The 27,531-nt window shown below is 31.0% G+C and overlaps 4 protein-coding genes across 6 annotated transcripts in view; 2 read left to right on the forward strand and 2 right to left on the reverse strand.

The window, feature by feature from the left end:
• Positions 1-9,794, reverse strand: part of LOC109604398 (beta-1,4-glucuronyltransferase 1) — a 33,040-nt gene extending 23,246 nt beyond the window's left edge. The window contains exon 1 of the mRNA XM_049964523.1: positions 9,597-9,794. The gene's annotated coding sequence lies outside the window, so the exon portion shown is untranslated. The remainder of the gene's footprint in view (positions 1-9,596) is intronic.
• A 2,112-nt stretch (positions 9,795-11,906) lies between these two features.
• LOC109604403 (carbohydrate sulfotransferase 5) lies at positions 11,907-16,064 on the forward strand. Its single transcript, XM_020020930.2, has 3 exons — positions 11,907-12,810; positions 14,272-14,451; positions 14,505-16,064. Exons 1-3 carry the CDS (start codon positions 12,146-12,148, stop codon positions 14,821-14,823), a joined length of 1,164 nt encoding a protein of 387 aa, XP_019876489.1. The 5' UTR covers positions 11,907-12,145; the 3' UTR covers positions 14,824-16,064.
• Positions 16,065-16,094: 30 nt separating this feature from the next.
• LOC109604401 (histone-lysine N-methyltransferase EHMT1) lies at positions 16,095-22,003 on the reverse strand. Of its 2 annotated transcripts, XM_020020926.2 has the most exons (11): positions 21,872-21,946; positions 21,073-21,816; positions 20,790-20,920; positions 20,544-20,731; positions 20,227-20,402; positions 19,783-19,901; positions 19,497-19,729; positions 19,110-19,444; positions 16,754-18,989; positions 16,525-16,700; positions 16,095-16,475 (listed from the first exon to the last, which is right to left on the reverse strand). In XM_020020926.2, the coding sequence occupies exons 2-11, from the start codon at positions 21,684-21,686 to the stop codon at positions 16,373-16,375; spliced, it is 4,311 nt and encodes a 1,436-aa protein (XP_019876485.2). In that variant the 5' UTR covers positions 21,687-21,816; positions 21,872-21,946; the 3' UTR covers positions 16,095-16,372. The 2 variants fall into 2 exon arrangements, with proteins under 2 accessions (XP_019876485.2, XP_019876488.2); XM_020020929.2 differs by lacking the exons at positions 16,095-16,475; positions 16,525-16,700 and having other exon boundaries at positions 17,018-17,177; positions 17,227-18,989; positions 21,073-22,003.
• Positions 22,004-22,205: 202 nt separating this feature from the next.
• On the forward strand, positions 22,206-27,479 carry LOC109604396 (protein ROP). Of its 2 annotated transcripts, none has more exons than XM_020020920.2 (9): positions 22,206-22,359; positions 23,585-23,737; positions 23,792-23,941; positions 24,072-24,175; positions 25,153-25,301; positions 25,351-25,566; positions 25,619-26,171; positions 26,226-26,416; positions 26,476-27,479. In XM_020020920.2, the coding sequence occupies exons 1-9, from the start codon at positions 22,332-22,334 to the stop codon at positions 26,690-26,692; spliced, it is 1,761 nt and encodes a 586-aa protein (XP_019876479.1). In that variant the 5' UTR covers positions 22,206-22,331; the 3' UTR covers positions 26,693-27,479. The 2 variants fall into 2 exon arrangements, with proteins under 2 accessions (XP_019876479.1, XP_019876480.1); XM_020020921.2 differs by lacking the exon at positions 24,072-24,175 and adding an exon at positions 24,864-24,967.
• Positions 27,480-27,531: the final 52 nt, after the last annotated feature.

Genomic DNA, 27,531 nt, shown 5'->3' on the forward strand with positions numbered 1-27,531 from the left:
ATCTTATATAATAATATATCTTCATCTTCAATCTGAAACGTAATTAAAGTTTGAAAGACTAAACAATTGATTAAATGAATAGAAAAAATTGTTTCTATGGTTTATTTTTAGTTGTGAACCAGCCTCTTTATTTGCTCCGCATGTCCCATAAAACTTGATTAGATTGACACGGTTGGGGTTAATAAAAAGCGTCCCGTGTTTCCTCTTAACCAATTCTTCTCCGATGAATCTTTTTACTAACGGAATTTCCTGACACTAATCAAATAATCAACCCAATAAAATAGATTAAAAATGTCAATAATGAAATCTAATATTTGATATCTACATTTAATTAGTTGTGTAAATTAATTAAAGAACACGGTGAGATAATGCTACCCAATGTGTAACACACACAAATCGATTTTTAGAAACTAGTCCATTCATTATATTTTATTCATTTATTACAACAAGATAATCATTATTATCATCAAATTAGAAAACGTTAATAATGAATATTTATATCCCATTCTCAATCAATCGATATTTTTACTTCCTAATGATGGGAAGAGATATTTTTTGTAACAAAAATAAGATGTCTTTATTAATTTAAATTGTTTTTATTTCCGGGGAAAAACAGAGTCAACAAAAATAATTAACAATACAACTTTTTGTACTAAAATTAATGTTTTTAAATGGAAAGATTTGTTCCAATAACAACAGACAGTCACTGAAAAAAATGTTCTTTTAATAAAAGCCTTTTTATCCAATAGGTGAAGTATTTTTTAATTAAAAAAAGACCTTCGACACGATCGGATGAAACAGTCGGTTGCTTAGAAAATATTAAAACAATGTGAAGAAATTAATTCTTGCATAAAATCATCTTTGGAATCGTCGAGCATAAATTCCATCGACAAAGACATCGGTTGCCATATTCATCACATGTGTTGACCATTATGCGAACAGACAGTCTTTCTGTAGGTATAAATAAGCATTAATAACTATCACGTTTCCGTTTCCGTCCGTCAGTCTATCTTATCGGGCCGGCCATTGTATAATCGTTTCTTCGCCCGTTTGACATAATTTGTTTGATCAATATTAGCAACACTGTTGTTCAGCCACACCACCAGTTCTGATCTTTATTCGTCAGTTCGACCTAGAACAAAATTTAAATTGCCCCGACACGAAACAATGCAGGTGTCGCAGCGTACGAGAATATGAATTAGTGTGTCTTTTAGGCTCCTTATTTGCGCACTTGAAAACATTATAAAACTGGCAACGGTCCAAATTTCTGTGGGCACACAGAATACCGCATCGAGTTACGCAAGGATCCAAGGATATTCCGTTTTGGAAACGTTACAAATTCCCGTGATTGATCGCCTTCGGAACGCAAAAAAGAAACATCCCTGTGGCCGCCACCATTGCGGAAAACTCCAAATTAGGATTTATGTTTTTCACCGGCGGCACCTTCCTAATTAGCTACCGCAAGTTAATTTAAATTTTCCGCCGCGCACACATAATAATAATAATAAAACGGTCATAAATAAAGTACTGAGGTTATGCCGAGATAAATCACATTTAAAAGGTGCGTTGCTCCCGTGCTCGGCAGATAAAGTAAATCTTGGACGGGCATTTATTGTTACTAGCGAAATTCCCACTACATGCTAAAAACCATCGTTTCACCGTCTTAATTGTTTTAATTAGTTGATTTAATTATGTAAACTAAATATACTACAAGTTGTGTAAGGTTAAAGACATTTTTATATTCGTTGCTTTTAAAAAGAGATTATTTTGTGGTAAGTTCATTCATCACTTTTTTTTTTAACTTGAAATGATTCACAAAATAGTTGGTTATTAAAAAATATGATCATATACAGCAATGGTCATTTTTATAACAATTTTTTTTAAATGTTGAATATTATATCTATTTATTTACTCTTTTATTTAATGCGTACTGTTATAAAATAATATTAATTTGTGAAAATTTCATTTAAATTTGTAAAATCTTTATATCGAATAGGATTATAGACGTGATCCCACAATCTTCTCACAGTCTAAATAATTTCAACAAGTATCATTTCCTCCAGGTTGGCTTTATTTTCACTTAACGATAAGACCCAGACAATTTTTTTCGTAGCTAACATTTGACCAAAACGAGAAATTACTGATTTATTTAACCATAAACTCTTAACCATCTCTTCTTATTAATCCAGGCCTTGGTTGTGCCGAATTATAATTTTTGTTACAGTTTCACTTCTGCCAAAGACCTCTACAAAATATTCGATTTAAATACACAGGGCAAAGAAAATAATTTTGTCCATAGAAAAATAGAAAGTATGCAATTTATTGAAAAATATAATATATTAAACAGATACAACAACAACAGATAATAATTCAAATAGTACGGCTCATATTTTGAATATATTTTAATAAGTTGCTATAATTATAACCCCTACTGTATATTTGTTATATTAATCAAAATCTGTTCAATAAAACAAGTATTAATCGAATTTTATACTTACTTTTTACTGTTTATTCAGAATGCTTAAATAGAAAATATAGTTACAAAATGAAAAATAAATTAAAAAAAAAAATAATTTTCACATCTCACACATTAGTATGTATTTTCAATTCCTAGATGCATTGTTTTACTTCATAAAAGACCCAGTTTTTATTGAAAAATAGAAATTATTATTTCCTAATTACATCAAATATCCTCCTAACAAAAAACTCAGTTTTAATTACATTGCGAATCCACTTATTATTGAAAAATTGAAATTGTAAGGATAATACTCCTGATAATAATCTGCGGATTATATTGCTTTAATTTTAAGTACTCCTATATACTACTGCACAAAATATTTTATCTGGGAATCTAATAATTATTTAAATACTTTTTCTGAATGAAAGATAATAAAACTGATGATTGATAAACTGCAGTTTTGATAAATATAATCTTAAATACTACACTATTTTTCTAATTACATTATTTCTCATTCATAAAAAGACAATTTGCTATTGAAAAATGAAAATATTTATTTATTATAAATGCATTCATTCTTTTCTTAACAAAAAACACACTGGCAAAATGAAAAATAAATAAAAGTAAATAATATCACACATTAATATGCATTAATGGAGATTTTTATTTTCTTATTTTATTGTTATTCCTTCATAAAAAATCTCTTATTTCCTGATTATTGATTCCCTTCCTAAAAACTAAGTTATAATGTGAAAAGTTAATTAAAAAAAAATAATTTATCACATATCTTGAGAGGTGATTTTTATTTTCCAATCATATTGTTGCTCCCTCATAAAAGGTGCACTTAAGATTTTAATTCCTTTATTACATCAATATTCTTCCAAACAAAATGTATAGTTATAAATGAAAACTAGGGAAGGAATCAAACATTTTTACTAGTTAGAGAGAAAGTTTTTTTATAATTGAAAAAATTAAAATAGGTATTAAAAACAAAATAACAACTTCCAGACATTTACTATTAAAATGATAAAATAAATAATATATTATATATTTGTACTACAAGAAAAGGAAATGGAAGATTTTTATTTAGGTCGATTTCGGAATTAATTTATGATCTATAAATTGAATGGTAATTGGCAATCTATAACGAAATTTCGTCCTCGAATTTGAACATAAGCATTTCACAATAATTATTATAAATGTCGTGTGTCGCATTTTTCTACAAATAACAATTTTTAAACATATCCCAATTATAAATTGTTTACCCTGTACTTTTTTTATAAATATTTTTATACAAATAAATATTCAGCAGTTTACAACACAATGAAAACATAAGTTCAGCTGTTTCTTTAGACACAAATATGTTTATTATTGGTGGACACGAACTTAGTTAATATTTAACTCATCGAACAAAATTATAATTGGTCAGAAATGATTAGTAATTCACATCATAAAGAAAGAATCGATCGATGTAATTGATTATCAGGAAACAAGATTCTAGGACAAGGATCAACGTAAACTGTTTTAAATGAATGTCAATCAATTTCATTTATTTGTTATTTATTATTCATAAAATGTCTTTTTTTCTAAGAACAAATAGATTTTAAGTTTATTGTTATTGAAGTATTTGTTTTATGTCACATAAATGTTAACATTAAAACAAGTTTAAATATATTTTTTGAGAGAATCCGAGGTGAAAATAGTTATAATTTTACAAATATATTATTTTCACAGTGCCTCGCATTAATTTAATCAGGTTTATTGATTTTCTTAGTGATATTAACATAATTAAATATTCGTGTCTGTGACATTCTCCAGGACTCGCCTTTAAATCTACCCACCTCTTTTACACACACACAAGGAAACGCAGCACTTCGGTTTTCCATAAATGACTTTATTAAATAAAAATGGAAACATGTAAAACATCTAAAGTGCGAATTAAATAACTCTTCCATATAAATAATGCAGTTTTGACTCTCTAATTTCACTTTTAATAATATCATTCACCTACTCAAGATTATAGTACTTTTAACGAGAAAGAAAGTGGCTTGAAACAAACCACATGCGTGCACTTAAATCTAATTAGTCGATTAAAAAATATTAACAAAACATTTATAATAAAATGGGTGTAATCAGATATGATTCAAACAATTTAAAAACCGTTAAAAGAGGGCTTGCCCAACAATTGTAATTAATAATGGCACATATTTAATTTCCACACAAACGGAAGACTCAATTATTAAATGTTACGATATGTGAATTACTAATTAAGTAATGTTTATGTGTTGTTAAAATTTTATATCGTGTGACAACAGTGAACAATGACCAATAAGAAAATGCAGATAAACATGTTTTGTCATGATCACGAATAAATACATTTAATTAAATTAATATTGTTAGGCGTTATTGTCCCTGAATTATGAATTATGATGTTTACCTACATAACATACAAATTTAATTGTGAAAAATTACTTATCTTGGATTCTTGTAAATTCATGTGGTGATGGGCTTAATGGATTCTGCGTCATATTTGAATAAACAATTAAATCATTTTTATGTATGTTAATTATTAATGACGATTGAAAATTGTGCATTATTAATACATAGACTTTTTAGTCCTCTTCTTTGTATGGACACGTGCTTAAGTTTCTGATAACTTATCACCTTAATATTGACCATGAAATTTAAATAAATCATTTAAATATGACGTACTTACGTAGTCGTGGCTAGAAAAATAGCACAACATTTAATATCAAACATTTTATAATATATTTCATAAAAGAATTTAATTTAAATTTTGTCCAGACTTTAAACGCATATATTAGTATGACTTGATTAGCCAAATAAATAGCACATTCAATGGAGACATCATGAGAGATATAACGGAATCATTTTCCAACGATAATTTACAAATTACTTAGATTTTTATGCATGATAATGATCATGACAATGCGTGCATCTAAAGTTATCAAAAGTTGATTAGAAGCTAAAAATGTTGAGATTCCAGAACAAACAAACAGCACTTATGGAACGATATATAATTTCGATTAAAACATCAAAAGGCGTCAAATTTAGATAAATTGTGATTATTAATTGAAGTGTCGTGAAATTTAATTTCAAACGACCATTGATCATAGATAATCAAAGATAGATGGATCAAAGGCAACCCAACAAAATATTAAGAATTTTGATTAAAATTATATAAAAATTATTTAAGTTGTATAGGATTTAATTTAAGTAGAAATTATTTTTGTGTAGGTACAAAATGAACAATGAGAAAAAAGTATAGTGTAATTATTTTAAATGAAATATAAAATATTGATTGCATTTAATTAGAGATGTGCATTTCCTAATTAACGTTAAGTTTGTAATGAAATGTACGAATGTATTGTATTGTACGAACTGTATTTTTACGAATAAATAATTGAAAATCCCCCAATAACCGGCTCTATTCTCGTTATGTTATTTTCGTCATTTTTGCAAATATTTACTGAAGGATACCAGGAATACATGTGCAAAAACAATTTCTATCTAAACTTATGCTTAGCTAAACAAACATCGGTTAAGTACGCTAAGATCAATATACACTTTGCATGTTTTAATAACAAGTAAATTGACTTTAATTCGATAAAAATTAATGTCAATTTATTAACGAACATAAATCGATTTAGTTGATTAAATTTTACGGTAATGATGTTTTGTTGATTCAAATTTAAACAGCACGTCATTTTATTAATCCATTTAAAAATAATTAATATAATTTAATACGTTTTAAAAAGCCCATGTCACTGTACTTTTACCTTCTCTCATCTCATCGATGGAATCTCTTCGGTACACATTCGAAAATTAGAAAATCAACAAACACAAATTAAATAATTATTTTGTGCACCTTTAAGTGAATATTAAAAAAATACTACTTGTTATTTTTAGGTTTGACAATATATTAATTGACATGAAAAAAAACTTACTACTTCTAAAACGTTTGTCAACAATAATCTGGTAGTTATAAATAATTAATACAGTTTTAATACGTCTAAAAAATGTCATGTCAATTGTAAATACTTTTACCTTCTCTCCTCTCACCGATAAAATCTCTTCGTTACACATTCGAAAATTAGCAAATCAACATAAACAAAACGTTCGTTCTAATTTTATATATTCCATTCATTCAGAGGTGTAGAAAGCACAAAAAAAAAAATACAAAACCAGTTTCTTAATCTATAATACAGATGCTTTCGTGGAATCCGAATTATTACCGTTAAGTATTTTAAATGATCTTATAAAAATTAATTAATTAACTAGGAACATTTGAAGTTGCGTCAATTATCGGTGATCAATGGCGTTAAAATCGGTGATTATAATAGAATTTGTAAATTATTAAAATTGACCTTAATTTTTGGCAAAAAAATCGTTGCTTTATTCTCCTTCTTGATGGAAGAATTCAATACACAAATGTAATAGATTCAACCTACTTGCGAATTTTTCAAAAGTACAGTTAGTTGTAAACGTATAATAACTTTAACCTTGTTTAAAAGTGATTCTATAAAATTAAATATTCGAACATTTACAGAAAGAAAAATGTGTGCTGCTCAGACAATAGTCAACGCATAACAGCACCTAAAATTTTATTACACTCACTTGACATATGCATTTAAGTAGTTGCGGCCCAAAAATAGAATATCTAAATTTAAGTTTGTCTTAGGATAACCTGTCAAAACTTGAAGAATGAAACTCGAACGTGATGAAATTAAAACTGCATAAACTGAATTTGGGTAAATAGTTTTATATTTTACATGTATATTAATCAAACACCGTTGTTGTTAAAGGACTATTGTACACATAAATTAATAAAAAACAGCGAAATATGCAAATTTTCTTGTAAAATTAAATTATTAGTACAATTTGTGTTAATCCCTCACCGGAATCACAAATAATCTTGTTACATATTTCCTTTTTATGACGGTCAAGGCAGTTTTCATTAATCTTAAACCACAATGTCGGTTTGCTGGATTTTCATTAAGATTTAAAAACGAAAGTACATAAATTAATACCACTGTGGACTGCAGGCGTTAAACTAATTTTAGGTAATTAACCAATGCATGATTAAGAAATGAACACGGAATAGAAATGTGTGAACAGAACTGTCAAAAGGACAAAAATTGTTATGTGTCTATGTAAATTAGTAAAATTGTAATTGTGAAAGTGAGCCACATTATGAAACTTTAACATCATAATAAATAAAGATAATTGTTTCAAAAGTTTTTATTTAATAATAATTTATGTCATATACTTTTTCGTAAAACTATAAATGAACCGTTTAGTAACTTAGACAATCAAACTTCGGAGAATCATTTATTGTACAAGTTAATAAAAATATAATGTTAATGAAAATATAACTTTTTTTTAATCGATTATATAAAACGTTGTTTAGAAATGAATGATGAGTCCATTTAAAAGAGAATTGACTTTTTATTTTAAATGTTTAAAATAAAATTTCTAGAAAAGTAATGATAAATTTATAAAGCTGTTTTTTGTTTTTTTAAAACGCAATTTCTTTAAAATTATCGTTCTATCGTCCACCTTTAACTAAATATATATTAATATATTGTATTATTTATAATTATGGACAATAGACATCAAAATATTTTGAACAATAAAAATTATCTTTAATTTGTGCACTTTTAAGTAAATAATAAATAAATGATTCTTCTCTTTACTTTTAGATTTGACAAACTATTAATTGTGACCATAAATTTTTCCTCAAAAATGGTTTGTCAAAAGTAATCTGACATCTTACATATCAAAACATTACTTTTTCACCATAATTGGCACAAATTAAATATTGATATCTTCAAAATTGTCTTTATTCTGTGCACCTTTAAGTAAATAATAAAAAAAATGTTTCTACTTTTTATTTTTAGGTTGATCAAAATATTAAATGTGATCGTGACAACAACTGTGATTTCTTTAATTGTGTCTTATAAAAGGTTTTCAAAAATAATATGATAGTTACAGATATAAAAAAATTGTTTTTTGACTATAATTGGCCCAAATTTTTTCAAAATAGTCTTTATTTTGTGCCCCTTTAAATAAAGAATAAATAAAATTGCTCTTAAAAATTAAACATTGATATTTTTTCTAATTTTTTTAAAAATTTATAATATAAAATTGTCTTCATTGTGAGTACCTTTAAGTAAATAATTAAAAAACTGTTTGTATACTTTATTTTTAGATTTCACAAAATATTAATTGTGATCATGACAAAAAACTGTGATTTTTTTAAAATTGCATCTTATAAAAGGTTTGTCAAAAATAATATGGTAGTTACAGATATAAAAAAATTGTTTTTTGACTATAATTGGTCCAAACTCAATAATTATTTTTTCAAAATTGTCTTTATTTTGTGTACCTTTAAATAAATAAATTTGCTCTTAAAAATTAAACATTGATATTTTTTCTAATTTTTTAAAAATTTACAATATATAAAAAAAAATATTTTTTATAAATTGTACCTTATTGATATCCTGATGGTCATCAAAAAATTGTGTTTATTAATTTTCTTTGTTCAAAATATTGTAAAAAAATTATAATAAATTTTAGATTTTTTACATTTTTCAATAGATGTTTTGTGTGTTTGTTTGTATCCCAAAGCTTTTATTCAAAAAGAAATTAATTAATTTTAAAATTGATGATATTTTATCAGAGTAATTAATACTATTTAAAATAAAATTGAGCTGGTTTTCTTAACATCGATAAGAATAAATATCTTAACAATATATCAAACCTGGATAATGTATTTTAATAGTGAAAATAGAAATTATACCAGTTAATCAACTTGGTATGGGTGCATTTCACTGCAACTAGTGAAATTTATTTGTTGCTAGGCCTAAGGCAAATCAAATTAAAAACGATTTCGTGCCCGTAAACACAACAGAAGATCTGATTTTATTAAGCAACACCGTGATATTTAAGGCGAATTATTATTCTGGCATTTGAAGAATGCTCTTTAGATAGGTGCGAATGTTTGAAATCAATATCCACCGATGTATTTATTTCCCCGACCGAGTAGCACGTTTTCAAAATTCCGTTCGCATCGTCGCGAATCAATTCAGGAAAAACGTGAAAATGTGTGTTTTACCTTTTTGCAGCCAGCCAACGATCAACCATCAACTGAAACAACCGCACGGCAAGCACAAGCAACTGAAAAAACGGAACTAATACACGGCACAGTCGAAAACCGTACGAATGTCATAAACAATTAATTGCAATTGTTGGGTTTTAGGAAAGTGATTTCTTGTGCAGCGGTCAAACCCACAGCTGAACAGGATACACTGAATATCTGAACCAGTCGCCAGTCGATCTAATAAGACTGGTAGGCAGGGCCGGACCGGGTGATTTCGGCGAGGCTTTTCAGCCGCTTCAGCGCGCGTCTCGTTTGGCTTTTGCAACAGGGCGAACAATGTGTTTTGAAGTTCTCTGTTTCAATTTTTTTCTTCGCTATTTTAATAATTGTAATTTTAGGTGTTTTATTTTTTTTGTTTGCAAGTGTAAAATTGTAATTGTAACTTAAAAATAATATGGATAATCATAATGTGGATTCATTTGTTTTATTAATAATAATAATAATCAATTTAATTATGAATGCTTAATAAAAAATATTACAATTGAAACATCTTTTTATATATTAAATTTAAAAATTATTTATTATTGATTGACTCAAATTGTTATTAATCTTAAAAATTCACATTTTTTTACCAAGAAATTATATTACTATTTCTTATTTTAAATTAAAAATCATAAAATAAAATTGATAATTCATGTATAACAAAAATTTAGTAATAAATATATTTATCTACACAATTCCAGTTTTTTATTTAGTTGTCGTTATTATTAATTAAAATTTAATGAAATATATAATAAATATATAAATTTTCATTAATAAAATGTTGTAATCTTTAAAATTTTTTGTATAAGTACAATACTTACCTTCTTTAGGCAACCCACAATGCATCAATAGCTATTCACATTTGTTTGTATCCAGCACGTAATTAAATTGTATTTATAATGACCATAAGACAAACAATAATATTTACAACAACATTATCATGGATTATTTATATAAATAATAATCATGTAAATGGACATTTGACATCAAAATTAATTATGATTTCGAAACTAACATTAAAATGTACAGTGTGACCCATTTGAAAGTGGGGACATATTAGAGATATACTATAGACAAAATATCACGTTTTTTCGTCCAAACTCGAAACCTACGGCGAAATTTTTAGGCATAAATATTAAAAAATTATACTAGCATTTTTTTATAAAATATAATTACACCATTAGATTAAATAATGGTTATATACCAAATTTCATAAAAAATATGCATGTTCAGAATTAAAAATCATTATTTTTAAGATTTTTTTAAACTAATAAAATATGTAAAAAAATATATATTTTTGAAAAAAAGATAAATTGTGATAATTTTGACAGTTTATTCTATTGACAACTTGAATATTTTACCCATTTCAGGGGTTCCTAATCTAGTGGTGTAGTTAGATTTTCTATAAAAATTTGGTAGCATGATTTCTTTAATTTAAAGATTACCTTTATAGACTTTGGTTTTGGGCCAAAAATCGTAAAATTTTGTCTGTGAATACATATTTTTATGCTTGCAAAAAATACAAATTTTATGGAAGTGTTCCGCTTTCAAGTGGACCACACTGTATATATTTAACATATACAAATTAAACAATTTGGCTGTTCATAGTTATAAATTTATGAACCGGACAAATTCTACGTTTTAGTTTTATATTTTTACGCAGAATAGTCGACATAATAATTAATCTTTGTATTAATTGTATATAAATATATTTACTGAATAAAGAATAACTGAATATGAGTCACAATATTAATATAATTATTTATATATACAGTAATAAATTAATATTTATACAATGAAACTTGCGTAAAAGAATTCTTACAATTTAACTTTTAATAATCCTTGACCCTAGGTTTTGTATATTAAGATAATTAGTGATTTAATGTAGTTAATGTGCTTGCTTAAATTAAGAAATCAAACAGCGAATTATAGTAAACTATGTAGTATAATTTATCAAATTTATCTATGATATATGATAATTCCTAGAATACTGTTACTTAGAATTTTAAACGTTTAATATGTGAATCAATTTATATTGCAAAATATTTATTTAATTATTTAGTGAGTAAAAGTAATGTTTCTTTTATCTTTATAAATGGTAAAATATTGATAATAAGGATTCTCTATTTATATAAAAATGTTTTTTTTATAATGGGATGGGACGGCTTGAGGGGTGAGTTTATCGAAAGCTAGTTGAAATCCGTCTCTGCACACGTAAAAAGGGGTGTATCCAAACTAGTAATAGAGACAGAGAGCTGGTGTGGTGCGGTTGAGGTCAAGAGTGGGGACGAATTCCCAGCAGAATCCGCAATTCGTACGCCAGACAACTTGACATGCATCATTCGGGCCAAGTTTGCGGAATAAAACTAAAACCAGCGTTCTAATATTCCGTCGATCCGTCAATAAAACAACGGCAATGTGACTATTGTGAGTTAATCGTAATTCGTTTTGCAGCAATGTGATTGTCATGGCAACGGGACTTAAACAAAACGGCGGATCCTACGTGAAGATCCAATGAAGAGATGATGCGAAGGAATGAGTTCTTTAGCCTGGTCGTGGTGGCGATCCTCTTCATTTTGCTGCTCGCATTCAGCCAAAGGGACTCGAATTACCACAGACCGATGCAATACCGTCAGGTCGTCCTCGACGAACCAAAACAAGAGGACAACAGCACAACGCTGAACGAAATAATTGAACAACAACGATACGAGATCAGACACGAACTGATCGATTACAAGTTCAAATCCGGTACGAATTTGCGGAATTACACGTTGGAAACCAACGGTGATCCAATTAGGAATATCATCATTACGACATGGAGGTCCGGTTCGACGTTCCTGGGGGATGTTATGAACGCAGTGCCCGGCAACTACTATCACTACGAGCCGCTTTTGCACTACGGCATCGTGCAAATAAGGGGCGCACCCCAGTCGGATTCCGCGCTGAAAACGCTCAAAAACTTACTCAATTGCAATTACACAACTCTTAGTAGATATTTAAATTATGGAAGGTCTCATCCGTATCTGTTTACACACAACACAAGGCTGTGGAATTTATGTGAGATGTATCCGAGGTACTGTTGGAATGCTGGGTTTTTGAATCAAGTCTGCAAACTGTTCCCCTTTCAATCCATGAAGACTGTTCGGCTAAGGTTGTGGCTGGCTGAAGATTTATTAAATGATAAAAAGTAAGTTTCTTTTTTCCTTTTATTACTTTGTTGCTAATTATATTTTATTAATTATATATGAAATTTCAGAATCATACAAATAGTAATTTATAAGAACTTCTTATACAAAAATAATTACATAAATAATTTGCATTTAAAATTTATGTCTCAGAGAAATATTTTCCATGACTGGTTAATATTATCACATTGTTTATATTAATTAAAAATATTTCCATGTTAAATACATTAGATAAATAAGCATTCAACAATGACTAGCTTGATCCACCACTAATTCTATTTTATAATATTCAAGGCTAAAATAAAAATTAAAATTAAGTTCTTTTTTTTTTCGTACGTTAACATTTATACCAATTTGGTCGAGATTAGTTGTTTGACAACTAGAAGAATGTAATATGTACTGTTATATTCAACAATTGATCTAAAATCATCTTAAAATTATGGTTAACAGTACAAATAAAAGTTAATTACTTTGTTCCATTTTTAATTGAGTGTTTATTAAGAGCAATAAAAACGTTTTATTTCCATACCAGTTTCATTACAACTTGTATGACAAGAATGGAGTGCATTTACCTATATATACAGTTTTAATTTGCTATAAAATTAAGCAAATGTTAAAACATCCCATTTTTGAAACATTATTAAATAAATTAATGTAGATTAACACGTTTGTAAACGTTATATTTTTATGTCATTTACAGCTACAAAAATAAATCTAATCAATCGACTCCGCAATAAAATTAAACACATTGACATAATTAACAATGCACAAACAACATTTAGCATTAATTGTTATTGCTACGTTTCTCTGAATGGTAATTTTCAGTTTTAGCACCAAAAACGAAGTTACATTATTCAAAGTGTTTTACTATCAGTATTAATGATCGATTGTATAGAAGCACATTTTTTTCTGACCCAAGGATATTCGTAATTAAAAATGCAAACTAGCTTTGAATTATACCTTACTTCGCAAACAATTAAAATACTTCTTATTTACCGTTAAACACAAATTAATAATTTGCCATTATGTTTAAAATAAACCTACTTAACAAAAAAAACCCATGTCATCAAATTAAGACTGACCTCAAATTCTACATTATACAAACGTTGCAAGTGTGCAATTTATAAATCAATAGAAAAATTAAACCGGGGCGTGTTTTAATCTTTAATGAGTTATGGATCTTAACTGTAACGTTGCAGACCTATATTACTGTACGTCTTCAATTTTCAATCGTGAAAGGACACGTGGGCTGCCGTAATTGTAGTTATTCGTGACAAAAGTCGTTTCAACTACAATATAACAATATCAGGTTTTATCGTCTGATTGTGTTTTATAAGTTTTGTGTGTAATAAATTTTCCCAGAACAATATTATATGTTGATGTCATAAGTATTGTTTATAAGTGATAAGTGAAAAAAATCGTCGTAGTCCATTATTAATAACATTTTTTTATTTTTATTTCAGATTAAACATAAAAGCACTTTTATTGGTGCGAGATCCACGTGGCACCATACAATCCAGGAAACACCGGGACTGGTGTCCGGGCAAACCAGACTGTGATCAACCGAACAATTTATGCGCCGACATGGTTTCCGACTATAGCGCGGCCATACAGTTCAAAAAACGCTACCCCACAACGTTTAGGTACCGTTCCCGGCACCCCCTTTCGAATTGATTCTTTAACGTTAACGTTGCAGGGCGATCCGATACGAAGATCTCTCCCTCAATCCGTACGAACACGTGCAGGACTTGTTCAAATTTTTCGGGCTGCAGTTCCACGAGCAGGTGAAGATGTTCCTCGATTCGCACACGAAGGTGAACGTGGGCGGCGTCTCCAGTACGTTCAGGGACTCGAAAAGCGCCCCGTTCCATTGGAAGACCGATCTGAACGCGACCGAGATCCAGTACATCGAGGAGAATTGCGAGGAGGCAATGAAACTGTGGGGTTATGTCAAAGTGACCAACTACAGTAACTTGAAGGACTTCAATCCTTTAACCAGTTATGAAATTGCATGATCTTTTGTGATACTAGGCGGTAATTTGGAATTGTAGGAATAGGTACTGTTAAACTGTGAAAGGAGTTTGTCACTTATTTTTGTATAAACAGATATTTGCACCAGTTAAGGATATTCTTGGGATAAGGTTTTGATTATGCCAATATGTTCTTGATAATGCCATTTTATAACATGTTCATAAGTAGTCAATTTTATTATTACACTTGCTTCATATTTATACCTAGGGTTAGGTATCATAAACGGTATCTGAACCAAGAACAACTTAAAATTGATAAAACTTGGTTCAGTAAACATTGCAACATCCAGTCAATGAAAAAATGGTTTCTAATTTTAAAAATTAAGCAATAATATTGAAATGTTTTAAAAGCTCACATTACAATCTCCCTTTGACCTTTTCTTGACAGAATTATTAATCAAAGAATGATTAAAATTGGTCCAAACAATTATGAAAAAGTTAATCAAAAAACATCTCTACATTTGTACAATGTCGTTTAATCGTTTATTATAAAATCAGACTGACTAATTAATAATGAAATGGTTAAAATAATTAAATAGCTATGCATCTTCATACGAATAAGCATTTTTGCAATTTTATTTCAAATACTGCAATGGTTTTCACTCAATTATTAATCTTATTTATCTCCCTATTAGTCAATTCTTTATAACGAACTAGTTTAGCAAATATATCAACAAAAGCATATCATAGAACAAAAGCAGCTTTCAATTTAAACCGTACGAATTTTTTAATTAGGAAATTCGTCTGAAAAATTTTAAATCAGATTTAATTAGTTATTTGGGCAAAACAATATTTTAGTATTAATACACAACTGCACAACTATTCTATAGATTGCCTAATCAAACAAATTCACTTCACGATCACTGATGGGCTTCCAACTAAACGATTTTATCTGTTTTTAATTCGTAGTTAATTATAAGTTTTAAATAATTGTTGAATTTTTATTAAGTATTGTTTATTTGATAAAAGGAACAGTCTGTTGGAAACAGATTTTGATATCCTTGTAATGTTTTAAAAGTATTATTTATTGTAATGGCTAGTGGAAATAATTGTATACGTGTAAGGGTATATTTACACCAGATTATTGTAAATATATTTAGCACGTAGGATCATGTGATTTAAATATTATGGTTTAATATGTTTTACAGTTTTATTTAAAGAAATCTTGAAGATTGTTTAAAATAAAACTGTAATATATGTTGTATGTTATAAACTTTTACGTAATACTTAGTTGTTTAATTAAATAAAAGAACGAATTAAAACAAACATAAACTTTATTGAGTAACAAAATTATGCATTATCAACAAATTATAATACATAAAAATTGTACTACCATAACAGTGACTTGTATAAAGAAAATCAATTGGTCCAGAGAAAGTAAATACAAAAGATCAGGTCCTAATTCGATTATAAATCTAACCAACTGACTACGAATAAATTAAGATAAACGCGCCTACCTAATTACTAGAATTTACAGTCTTATAAAATCATATAAAAATTACCGCATACAATTACAACCTATTGATTTTTTTTTTCACCTGTTTTTGTCAACAGTTGAATATTTACAGTTTTTGTCTCCACACATACAAGTAAACAGTTTGCACTTTGTAGTCCAAAACTTCTCTCCATAATCAAAACTAAAAATGAAATATAAAAATGTGCAAAAAACATTAAAATTACCCCTACCTTATCTCCTCATTTGGTAAAACATCATGTATTGCAAAAAAACCAATCCTGGGAACTGCTACTGCTTGACTATCAATTAAAACTTTAACAGGCAATACGTTTGGATTGCACGAATGATTAATGAACCTCGACAAGTTACCGAAGTACTTGGAGTCTATGTAATAAGAAACACCCCCCTAAAAAATAATTTTAAAGTCATTAATATACAGTTAATTATTAAAATACATACCTCAAAACCGAGATCAAAAAAATAGCTGTCGTCCTCCCTAAGATTCGCATCCTCTTCAGTCAAAATCTCTCCCACATACTCGCACACGTAGGCACCGGCAGGTATGTGATTTAAAGTCCGCAGTGCCCAACCTTTAGATTTGGTCTTGAATAGCTGTAAACTGTGCTCAAATCCATCGCCCAAACTTCCGGTATAAACGCAAGAAACCGCATAACAACAACATTTGGATTTCAAACAAGTTGGAAGCGATGAATAATCCGCGGAAGCTTTGCTGCAAGTTATGTAGTTAAAATCGCTTGGAGCCGCTTCATCGTCCACCAAATTCAAACATTCTATAGATATTTGCTTATTGTTTTGGGAAAGGTAAACGACAGAAGAGGATGAAGGGGACGTTTTATTTTCTAAGGAGAGGAGGTGGTTGAATCTGGAAAAGGTGCTGTTGAAATTAGAGGGAAAATGATTTAAAATGTTACTTGAGGAATCGTCGGACAGGAACTCCAAATCTTCAAATTCATCCTGGTCGTTGTCGTAATCTGAATCGCAGTCCATTTCTTGATCGATGCAAGCTGGGTTAACCGGTTCCTCGTCGATTGGTTCAGTTTTTACATTTCTGAGATCGAATGTACAGTCAAGTACGGGTTCAGAATCCTTAAAAGGTCCAACTGACCCATCATCATCATCATCATCATCATCAATAACAATAAGGTCGTCATTAAATTCGAGATGTGCCTCTTCCTCCGGTGGGGTTTTTCTAATGCCATACTCAGCGATAGATTTATTTCCTTGATTAAAAATGGATTCAACTGAAATTCTATTTATTTCGTTATCGCTGTTTCCAACATGTACCGGATCGATCATTGTCGGAGAATTGTTTTCCTGAGACCCAGCGAGTGGACCTTGCTCAAGTTCAGTTCCATTGCTGAAGATTCCAGGTGCAACCACAATTCTTCTGACATTGAAGTTACATTCAGATTCGTCTAAGGCAGTATTCTCATTTTCCATTTCATCAGAATTGACGGAATTAGTTGATGATGAATTAACATAACCATAGTCAGTAATTCTTGGTACATTAGTGTTAGTACTAGCAAAGTTTGAATCATAGGTTTCAGACATTACACAATCGTTACCTGATTCGATATATTCGTCCATTATTTTTTTATACTCTTCCACGTTTAATTTATATATGTCATTTTGTATGTCAGGCTCAACTGTCAAAGAAATTTCATTGCCTACTATTGGACTAGATTCTGTTTTATTAAATCTTGCACTGCTAAATACAACTTCTTCATCTGATTCACCGTCAATTGTTTCCATACCAACGAACATCTTTTGAATGGGTGGCTTAGATTCCATTTGCATTGATGCGTCATTCTGAACGCTCACTTCAATTTTTTGCATACTTTGATTGGTAGACTCCAATGTGTGATTGGTTGATACAATCTCGGGTGTAACAGAATTGGATTTTTCTGATTGGAATGAAATATTATTGCATGCTCTAATAATTTCATCGTCCAATTCCACATTCTGATCTTCGTTTTGCGTTGTTGAAGGTTCATCTTTAATTTTTTTATGTTCAACTTTTGATTCATTTTTATTATGCAATGTTTCTTCTGGTTCAATTATGTACTGGCACTCTTTAACTTTTACAAGCCCGTCGTTTCGACTACTTCCAATAGTCGACAACTCGTATGTTGTTGTTGTTACCGTTACATCCTCTTCCTCCGAATCGGTTGTAATTTCGGAATCACTCGATGGCAACGAACCTTTAATGTTCATCATATTATTAATTATTGCTTTTTGAATGGCAATTTGTCTCTCATAATTAGAAATATGAACGTTACTTATTTGCTGATTATCCAGTACTACTACTTTTTCAGCTTTGTTATTACCGTGGTCTAATTTTAGCTGTTTAGGGGGCGATGGTTCCGGTTCATCCTCGGAATCACACATTTCAATAACTTCTACTGCATTAAAATAGGACGGATCACACGATTCAGCTTTTTTAATACCATAACATAATGGCGTAATAGCTTGCGCGATAACTCCTCCACCCCCTTCACTTTTAATAGTGTGACACGTCGATTGAATCTTTTCAAAGATTAACCTATAACTTCGACTCAACATGGGTGCGCAGGCCATTGGAGTTTCGTTACGTATGTTTGCAAGGGATAAATTCGCCCCCTTGTCCAAAAGTAACTGGACACAAGAGTAGCAGTCACCTCTAGCAGCAATATGTCTAAAATCAAACAAATAAATAACTAACTAACAAGACAAAAACAGTGGAATGTTACATACAATGTATGTTAAAAAATCAAATTGACATATCAATGAGCTTAAAATTTCTCAAGCAACTTACAGGGCAGTTTCATTGTGGATATTGACTGCATTAATGTCAGTACGTTTGTTTTCCAGCAGTAGATCCATCCCGGCGAAACACCCGCTGAACGCCACCCAATGAAGAATCGTGTTCGATTCCTTATCGCGCACGTTCGGATCGGCGCCCAAGCTCAACAGAAATCCGGAAACGTCAATGGTGGCGTCGCTGCACGTCCAACATAGAGGTGTCCATCCGTCACGATCTTGCATATCGATCAGGCCCCATACGAATTTCGGCGACTTTAAGATTTGCTTGACCACCTTTAAATTCCCGGTCTTGGATGCCAGGTGCAACGGTGTCATTCCATTATAATCCTGTCCGAAATAAAATGTGAACACAAAAGGTCAAAGCAAAGCCTAGTCATACCTTTATGTGAACAGAGGCTTCCATCTTGATGAGGTAGGAAGCCACTTTGTTCTTCCGAGAGATGATGGCAACCATTAGGGCTGTGCTGTTGTTATTGTCCATAAAATCTATTTCGATCCCGGCACGAATGAGGAGCCGTGCGATCCGTCGGTTGCCGATACGTGCGGCATAGTGCAAGAGTGTGCCGCCCTCGGTGTTTGGCACCTTCTCATTTATGTCGATCACAGACGTGGCTGAAAGTTATTTGTTGGGATACAAGTGAATTGGGTAAATTACAGTTACGTACTTAATAATGTGGCTAACTCCTGGGTCCGTCCAGTTCTAGTTGCGTTGAGGACGAAGTCGAAACACTTACTATTGTTTAACGAGGCACTGGATATTACTCTTTGCATTTTAACGGCCATACTAAAATTGTAAAAGGGGTTGTAACTATGGTTATGGATAAAAGGTAATAGGTTATTATAAAATGTTTATGTTGTATGTCTCAAAAAATTCACTCATCATGTGTGGAAGGCAGTATCGATCTGGAAAGAAGTAAACTCTTTGAAGCACACTTGAAATCATACAATTTGATGTAACTATGCATACGGTAAATCAATTAAACAAAATCAATAAAACAAAAGCCAAGCAAAAAAAAAAAGAACAACAAATTGAATCAACACAGCATTGAACAAACCAAACAAATGAGGTGCAACAAAACAAACACACCTTAAAACATATGAATACTTACTAATTGCTGGTTTGAGACTTAAGTATTATTGGTGCTCCTCGCGACTGCATCGTCATTTTAATTCTGGAAGCCGATTTCGTGTCGCCGCAATGTGGACAACTATTAAATTTACCATCCACAATGCCATGACAGTTTAGGTGGAACTGATGTTTGGATTCGCATTCCAAAAATATCCCCTTGTGAAATAAACAAGTGATATAGACATTTGACAAAACAATATTTATAAACAAATGAAAAGTAATCTTCACATCAAATATTTGTTAAATGTGAACTTATAATCGATAGTTTTTCCAATAAAAACGATTCTTTAGGTATACCTGTGTGCAAAATATGCCGCAGGTGGGACAACAGTTGTGCCTCAGCATCCTGTTCCTGTGCAGCTCACACATAATTGTATAAGGAACCCGTTGAGAGGGCCGCAGCAACGGCGAATCCAGATCGGCCAGCCTGTTGCAGCCGATCAGTTTGTCATCCATCGAGTCCACGGCGCAGCAGAATACCTCGTCTGTAATTAATAAATCAAACAATTGATCTTCAAAAGTAAAATTGTTGCTATTGTTTACCGTTTCCCGGATCGGACATGAAGAGGCGTGTGCTTATCGTGCACAGACACATCGTTCGTTCTACTAGTTGCGATTGGGATAATTTTTTATCAACTAGTTCGCACTCAGTATCACAATCGTCTTTGGTACGGCTGCAAACGCGTAACCATGGTATCAGTTTTTGCTTGTTTTCCACAGAGATTGTGATTTTCTAAGCATACGTGATTTGATTTTGAGAGGTCAATAAATCAAATTATCTTGAAAACAAAATGTTCAACAAATAATAAAAAAAGTAAAACAATACCTTGCTGATAATCTTAAAGACTTCCTGATTTCAATTGGTTCATTATCAGAATTTTCATTATCACCAGACTTCTTTTTGTTATTTTTGGCTTCTTTCAGCTTCCTCCTACTTTTTCTAGCACCAAGTTCTTGGTTATCACTCTTGTTTTTCTCTTGTTTGGCGTACGCCAAATTCTCCAAAATCTTCTGCGTCGGTTTGAGCAGTCGGGTGCTCCTTATCGGTTTGTTTGCGACGGTGAAGGACTTCTCTTTTCTCGCTATTGCACTTTGTAAAACGGTTTCGCGTGTCTCCTTGCTCCGCCGTCTAGAGCTTCTTTTCAACCCTTCGCGGTTATCTTCAGAATTTTTGATTCTGAGTGATCTCTTTGGAGGAGGGTCAGAGGTGTCTGGTTTTTTTGTCGTCCTTAGATTATCATTTGTACTCTTTTCAGTCTTCACTTTTACATTATTAAGACTAGATAAACTTACGTCCTGTTTCGGTTCCACCTTGTCACAGGTGGGTCTTGATTGTTCCTCAGTGTTGACAGTCTCACCCATAAATTGGCTCTTCATTTCACCAAGCAATTTACTGATAAAGTTATTTGTGTTGGCGTTACCTTCATCGGTTGTTTCCATGTTTTTCTTTCGATTTTGTATTACAAATATGCATTATATTTCGATAAACTGGGAAAAATTGTTGCACCGTTTCATTGTCTCTGGTGAACTGGGATGTGTTTGTTATGCATGTTGTCACTATATAAATACACTACAAACTTAACCTTGTACAGGAATGTTAACTTTAGAAAAATATTATAATTAACCAAAACGTCGCCACTAATTCATTGATTACTTAAATGTATAATTACTGATTAGACAACTATCTAATTCGATGCATTTTTGCATTTTCTTAGGATTAGGTTAGTTTCAAATTGATGTGACGTGATCTACTGCGGTAAAACGGTGTTGCCGTTATCTCATTCAGTGCTTTCAAATAATATTATTATCTAGATCTTCCATAGATTTTTCTAAGTTGATTCGTTACAACTGTAATTCAGTTATATAAAGTTGTCACTTTTACCTCAATTTTGCAATATGTGGACGTAAATTTTTTCATTTTAGACTTTAGATTTGACAAGGCAAAAGACTTGTTTTGGAACTGCTGTTCGTCAGTTGTCAAAAGTGTAGCTATTGTGGGTGTCTTAGTTTTAGTAACAATCAGCATAAAACTCTTGATTTGAGTTAAGATTAAATTAATTCGTTGTTAAAAAACACGTAGAAAACATGGCACTAAAAGGACAAGTTGGTCAAAGTAAGTAAAAAGTGTAATATATAATTTTCCGAAGTATTTCTAGATCAAGCTTTGGTAGTCAAACAAGTTGATAACATATAGATTGGATGACTAATCGTTGACCGAATATTAAGCAATATACATTTTTTTCCAAAATTGTCGCTGTAGTTTATTGTTAATAATAATCTTTTGGTATTGATTATTTTCAATATTTACGAGTGGGATCAATGACGTGCGACGTTGTTGCCAAATGTGCCCAACGGGGGTTGTAATGTTAAATAAGCACAATGTTTTGGTTTATAATTTATTTTTGTATTATTTTAATATGTATATGCTTTATTGTAATATTAATTTATACCACTTATATATTTTCTTTGATAATATTAGTGCGTATAGTAAAATAAATGATGTACATATTTATTTTCCTTTTTTATATTTCAATATTTTAGAAAATAGGGAGAGCAGAATTCGAAAATGAAGAATAAAACAAGGCACTGGAATATTTTTTAAAATTTACACTTATTTTCAGAAAATTGATTTTTTATTTAACTATGTTTATGGTTTATGAGAAAAAATATTGACCTGTTTTTCTTAAATGGATATGAAAATCAATTACAAACCAAATAAAGGGCTATAACATTTAAGAAAAAATACATAAATTCAGAATTTCAAATAATTAAAGAGTAGTGGTCATAATGATATCAACTTTTTAAAATGTTAAATATTTCATTATTATATTATGTGAACAATTTTCTAATATTAATTTACTATTGTTGTTTTATATATTTTTATTAAAACTACTATATTCTTATTCTATAAAATATTACATACATTTTTCGGAAGTGAGCTGGACATAAATATAGCAACTTTAATTTTGAAAGGGGTATTTAATGATTAAATCTGTAATATTTAACATTAACACATATCTTTTTGTTTTATAATTTTGGTCCATCTCGACCATTTTCCGAATATATGACAAGTAAAGTAAAAAAGTAATTTTGTTCATTAAAAAATAAAAAAATATATTTCAGTCTCTTCGAAATATAGATTTTAAAATTCCTTGAATTTTGTAACCTGCTGTTTTCTACTGACTAATTCAAGCATTCCAAAGGAATCATTTCTATGTGTGAATAATACATCTATTTATTTAACTTATCTCACACTCCGACTCACCAAACCACAATATACTATACATTATGCATATTATATCAGAAGTAACTTAACACCTTAATAATACTCGTTTCAGAAATCATGAACGAAGTGATAAAACACAAAGCGACCAAGAAAAATGGTCCGGCACACGGAATGGATTGGCGAGTTTTGGTCGTCGATCAACTAGCCATGAGGATGGTTTCGGCTTGTTGCAAAATGCACGACATTTCAGCCGACGGAATCACACGTAAAACCATCAGTTAACAATTCGAAATTAAACGTTAACGATCTGATTTTTTAGTGGTCGAGGACATCAACAAGAAAAGAGAACCGCTGACGACAATGGAGGCGATATATTTGATAACGCCGTCAGAAAAATCGGTGCACGCTTTGATGAACGACTTCGAGGCGAGGCACATGTACAAAGCAGCACACGTATTCTTCACCGAAGGTGAATTTAGTTTTTTTGGTTTAATTTTCAAAATTGTACATGTTTTTTTCTGGTTGAAGGTTCTGGATTATATGTCTAAATTTAATTGTGAGGATAATGATTTAATTTTGTTTATTTTTATTTTCAACAGCATGTCCTGATAATTTGTTTCAAAAATTGTCGCAGCACCCAGTTGTGAAATACATTAAAACCTGTAAAGAAATCAACATTGCTTTTATACCTACCGAATCACAGGTATTAATTAAATTGATTTATACTTAAATTATTTGTATGTGAGCCCAAAAATATGATTTTTGGAATACTAAATGTAGTCAAATACAATTTTATATGCTTATTAAATATACATTTGCTTCAAGTGTATTCCAAAAATGTGTATTTTTAAAAAATATATATTAATTTACTAATCTGGTGACTGTTGGCATTTTCTTATAGTGATGTGTTCCACTTGCATTTCTTGGAATGTGTCCCAAAATTAACCAATTAAAAATATATGGATGGAGCGTTCCATGTTAAGTTTGTCGAATGAAATCATTGAAAATAACAAAATTATTGATGTTGTAACATGCACAGGATTAAACGTAAATGATAAACACTCTGCATAAAATGTGAAAGTTTTAATAATGGCTCGTTATAAGTTGGTCTTTGGTTAATATGTGTGCCAAAAGTTTCTCGATTTGAACAGGAACGCTTCAAGATTAAGTACTAACAAAATAAAGGGAAATTTAATTAAGCAATTTAAATTAATAATTGCAAATATACCTTAACTCGATGTAATCAATGTTTTGTCACTCCATTTTTACAGATTTCAAACTAATTTCGTTTCAAATCCTTCACAAGTTTTATGTTTTTCAAAATCATATGATAAATCTTCTAAATTGGATATTTATGTAGTAAGTCGAGTTGTTCTTTTCCGTTTGTTCAGTTTGTCCGGAAGAACTGTTCAATGAGTTATGCAAGTCCTGCGCCGCAAAGAAAATTAAAACGTTAAAGGAGATCAACATTGCCTTCTTGCCGTACGAGTCACAGGTGTGTTGTGTGTCCCGCTTTTGGTGTTTACCGCATGCGTTTTGTCTTCCGTTATTTCCTATTGATGTATTACTTAGATTCACCCTTTTTGCTATAATTAAATAAAATGCAACATCAGTAGATTTTTTTTATGTGAAAATTAAATTCAAATGCTAAGAAAGTTTGAATAACGACCCAATTCTTAGGTATTTTCACTGGATTGTCCGGACACATTCCACTGCAGTTACGATCCATCGATGGAATCGGCGCGGAACGCCAACATGGAAAGAATGGCTGAACAGATCGCAACTTTGTGTGCCACTTTGGGTGAATATCCATCCGTCAGATATCGAAGGTGAGAAGTAAAACATGTTTATATTTGAATTAACGACGTTAATTTCCAGCGATTGGGAGCGCAATGTGGAGCTTGCCCAGATGATCCAACAAAAATTGGACGCTTACAAAGCCGACGAGCCGACAATGGGCGAAGGTCCGGAGAAAGCCAGATCCCAACTGTTAATTCTGGACCGAGGTTTCGATTGTGTTTCACCTTTGTTGCACGAACTTACATTTCAAGCTATGGCCTACGATCTTCTTCCAATTGAAAACGACGTGTACAAGTAAGTGTTCCTAAATAGCACCATACTGTTTATAAAGATGTTGTTCAATCAGATATGAAGCTTCCGCCGGAGCCATGAAAGAAGTGCTCCTGGACGAGAACGACGAGTTGTGGGTCGAGTTGCGTCACCAGCACATCGCCGTTGTGTCTCAGAGCGTTACCAAAAACCTCAAAAAGTTCACCGACTCGAAGCGGATGACGTCGAGTGATAAACAGTCCGTCAAAGATCTGTCGCAGATGATCAAAAAAATGCCGCAGTACCAGAAGGAGCTGTCGAAATACGCAACGCATCTACATCTAGCTGAAGATTGCATGAAGGCATACCAAGGGTTCGTCGATAAGTTGTGCAAGGTTGAACAGGACTTGGCCATGGGCACTGACGCCGAAGGTGAAAAGATCAAGGATCACATGAGGAACATCGTACCGATCCTCCTCGATCCAAAAATCACCAACGAATACGACAAGATGAGGATCATCGCTTTGTATGCGATGACCAAGAATGGAATCACCGAGGAGAACCTGTCCAAACTTGCGACCCATGCTCAGATTAAAGAAAAGCAAACCATCGCCAACTTACAACTGCTTGGTGTCAACGTTATCAATGATGTAAGGTGTAAGACTATCATTTAAACAGTTAAAAAATGTTCGTGTTATTTGCAGGGTGGAAACAGGAGGAAGCCGTATTCGGTACCAAGGAAAGAAAGGATCACCGAACAGACGTACCAAATGTCCAGATGGACGCCGGTAATCAAAGACATCATGGAAGATGCCATTGATGATAAGTTGGATCAGAAGCATTTCCCATTTTTGGCTGGACGTGCACAAACCAGCGCCTACCATGCTCCTACAAGGTAAAACTAAACAAATCTTTTAATGTTATTATTATACAATATTAAAATTACGCTTTCAGCGCTCGATATGGCCACTGGCATAAGGACAAGGCGCAGCAAACAGTGAAGAACGTCCCCAGGTTGATCGTTTTCATTGTGGGTGGCATGAGTTTTTCAGAGATCAGATGTGCCTATGAGGTGACCAACGCAGTGAAGAATTGGGAGGTCATCATCGGGTCGTCCAACATCTTGACACCCGAAGGTTTCCTTAGCGATCTCGCGTCGCTCACTGCCTAGAATTCAGCCAAAAAGGTTACTTTCACTATTCCGGATTAATGATTCTGCTTTTATCTTGTGATTGTTTCTAATGATAAAATTCTATATCACCATTTTTAGACAGTCTTTAAAATAATTTGTTTCAATCATATGTATATATTGTAGGTTTGAGGGAATGGGCGAGAGTTCTGAGATACTGTAGATTTTGTTGGCTAGTTCTAAAATCAAAAGATCGTTTTGTATTTTATCTGTGTTACAAAATATGTCTGTTGATCCTTGTAGTGTTATTAATCTATTTGCCAGTATAAATATTTTATAATCTATGTATTAATCAGTATTTGTTTTTATTTATTTAATATTCGTTAATCGCACATTATCCGTGCTGTAATATAAGCAATCAATTCCGTATAAGTTACTTATATTACTGACTGCATATTATAATTTTATTTACTTTATCTAAGCTGTTAGATACTTGAACCTGTTAGTAGTAGTAAAAATTAATTAATAATAGCTTTATTACTAGTTATAGTTTAAAATTTTATAAATGGCTCGATACAAACGAGTCTAAATAATAATCTAGTCTGCACATCACCGTTAAGTGAAAATTAATATGTTGTTCATGTTTAGATACAGAATTGCATGTGTAATTAAAATACATATTATTCATGTTTTAGAGTAGGAAAAACTTGTATCATATTATGAAATATGACTAGTGTCTTAATTTTTCTCTAATCGAAATGTGTCTAGAGTCAATAAGAAATTTCTGATTATATATGCTTAAAAGTGTAATATATTTATTTTTTTCGTGTCATGGTGTTTTATTTTACTATGATCTAATGATAAACAAAAATCTATTAAGT

Source organism: Aethina tumida, chromosome 3 (genome assembly GCF_024364675.1).
Source record: "Aethina tumida isolate Nest 87 chromosome 3, icAetTumi1.1, whole genome shotgun sequence".
Taxonomy (NCBI): Eukaryota; Metazoa; Arthropoda; class Insecta; order Coleoptera; family Nitidulidae; genus Aethina; species Aethina tumida.

Bases quoted from the DNA above. Each gene is read 5' to 3' on its own strand.
- LOC109604403 (XM_020020930.2), top strand. From the start codon at position 12,146: ATGATGCGAAGGAATGAGTTCTTTAGCCTGGTCGTGGTGGCGATCCTC. The intron at 12,811-14,271 runs GTAAGTTTCTTT...TTTTTATTTCAG, and splicing joins GATTTATTAAATGATAAAAA to ATTAAACATAAAAGCACTTT. The intron at 14,452-14,504 runs GTACCGTTCCCG...TTAACGTTGCAG, and splicing joins CGCTACCCCACAACGTTTAG to GGCGATCCGATACGAAGATC.
- LOC109604401 (XM_020020926.2), bottom strand. From the start codon at position 21,686: ATGGAAACAACCGATGAAGGTAACGCCAACACAAATAACTTTATCAGT. The intron at 19,902-20,226 runs GTAAGTATTCAT...TTACAATTTTAG, and splicing joins AAGTCTCAAACCAGCAATTA to TATGGCCGTTAAAATGCAAA. The intron at 16,701-16,753 runs GTATGTATTTTA...ATTATTTTTTAG, and splicing joins TTTTTGATCTCGGTTTTGAG to GGGGGTGTTTCTTATTACAT.
- LOC109604396 (XM_020020920.2), top strand. From the start codon at position 22,332: ATGGCACTAAAAGGACAAGTTGGTCAAA. The intron at 24,176-25,152 runs GTATTAATTAAA...CCCAATTCTTAG, and splicing joins TTATACCTACCGAATCACAG to GTATTTTCACTGGATTGTCC. The intron at 25,302-25,350 runs GTGAGAAGTAAA...GTTAATTTCCAG, and splicing joins CCATCCGTCAGATATCGAAG to CGATTGGGAGCGCAATGTGG.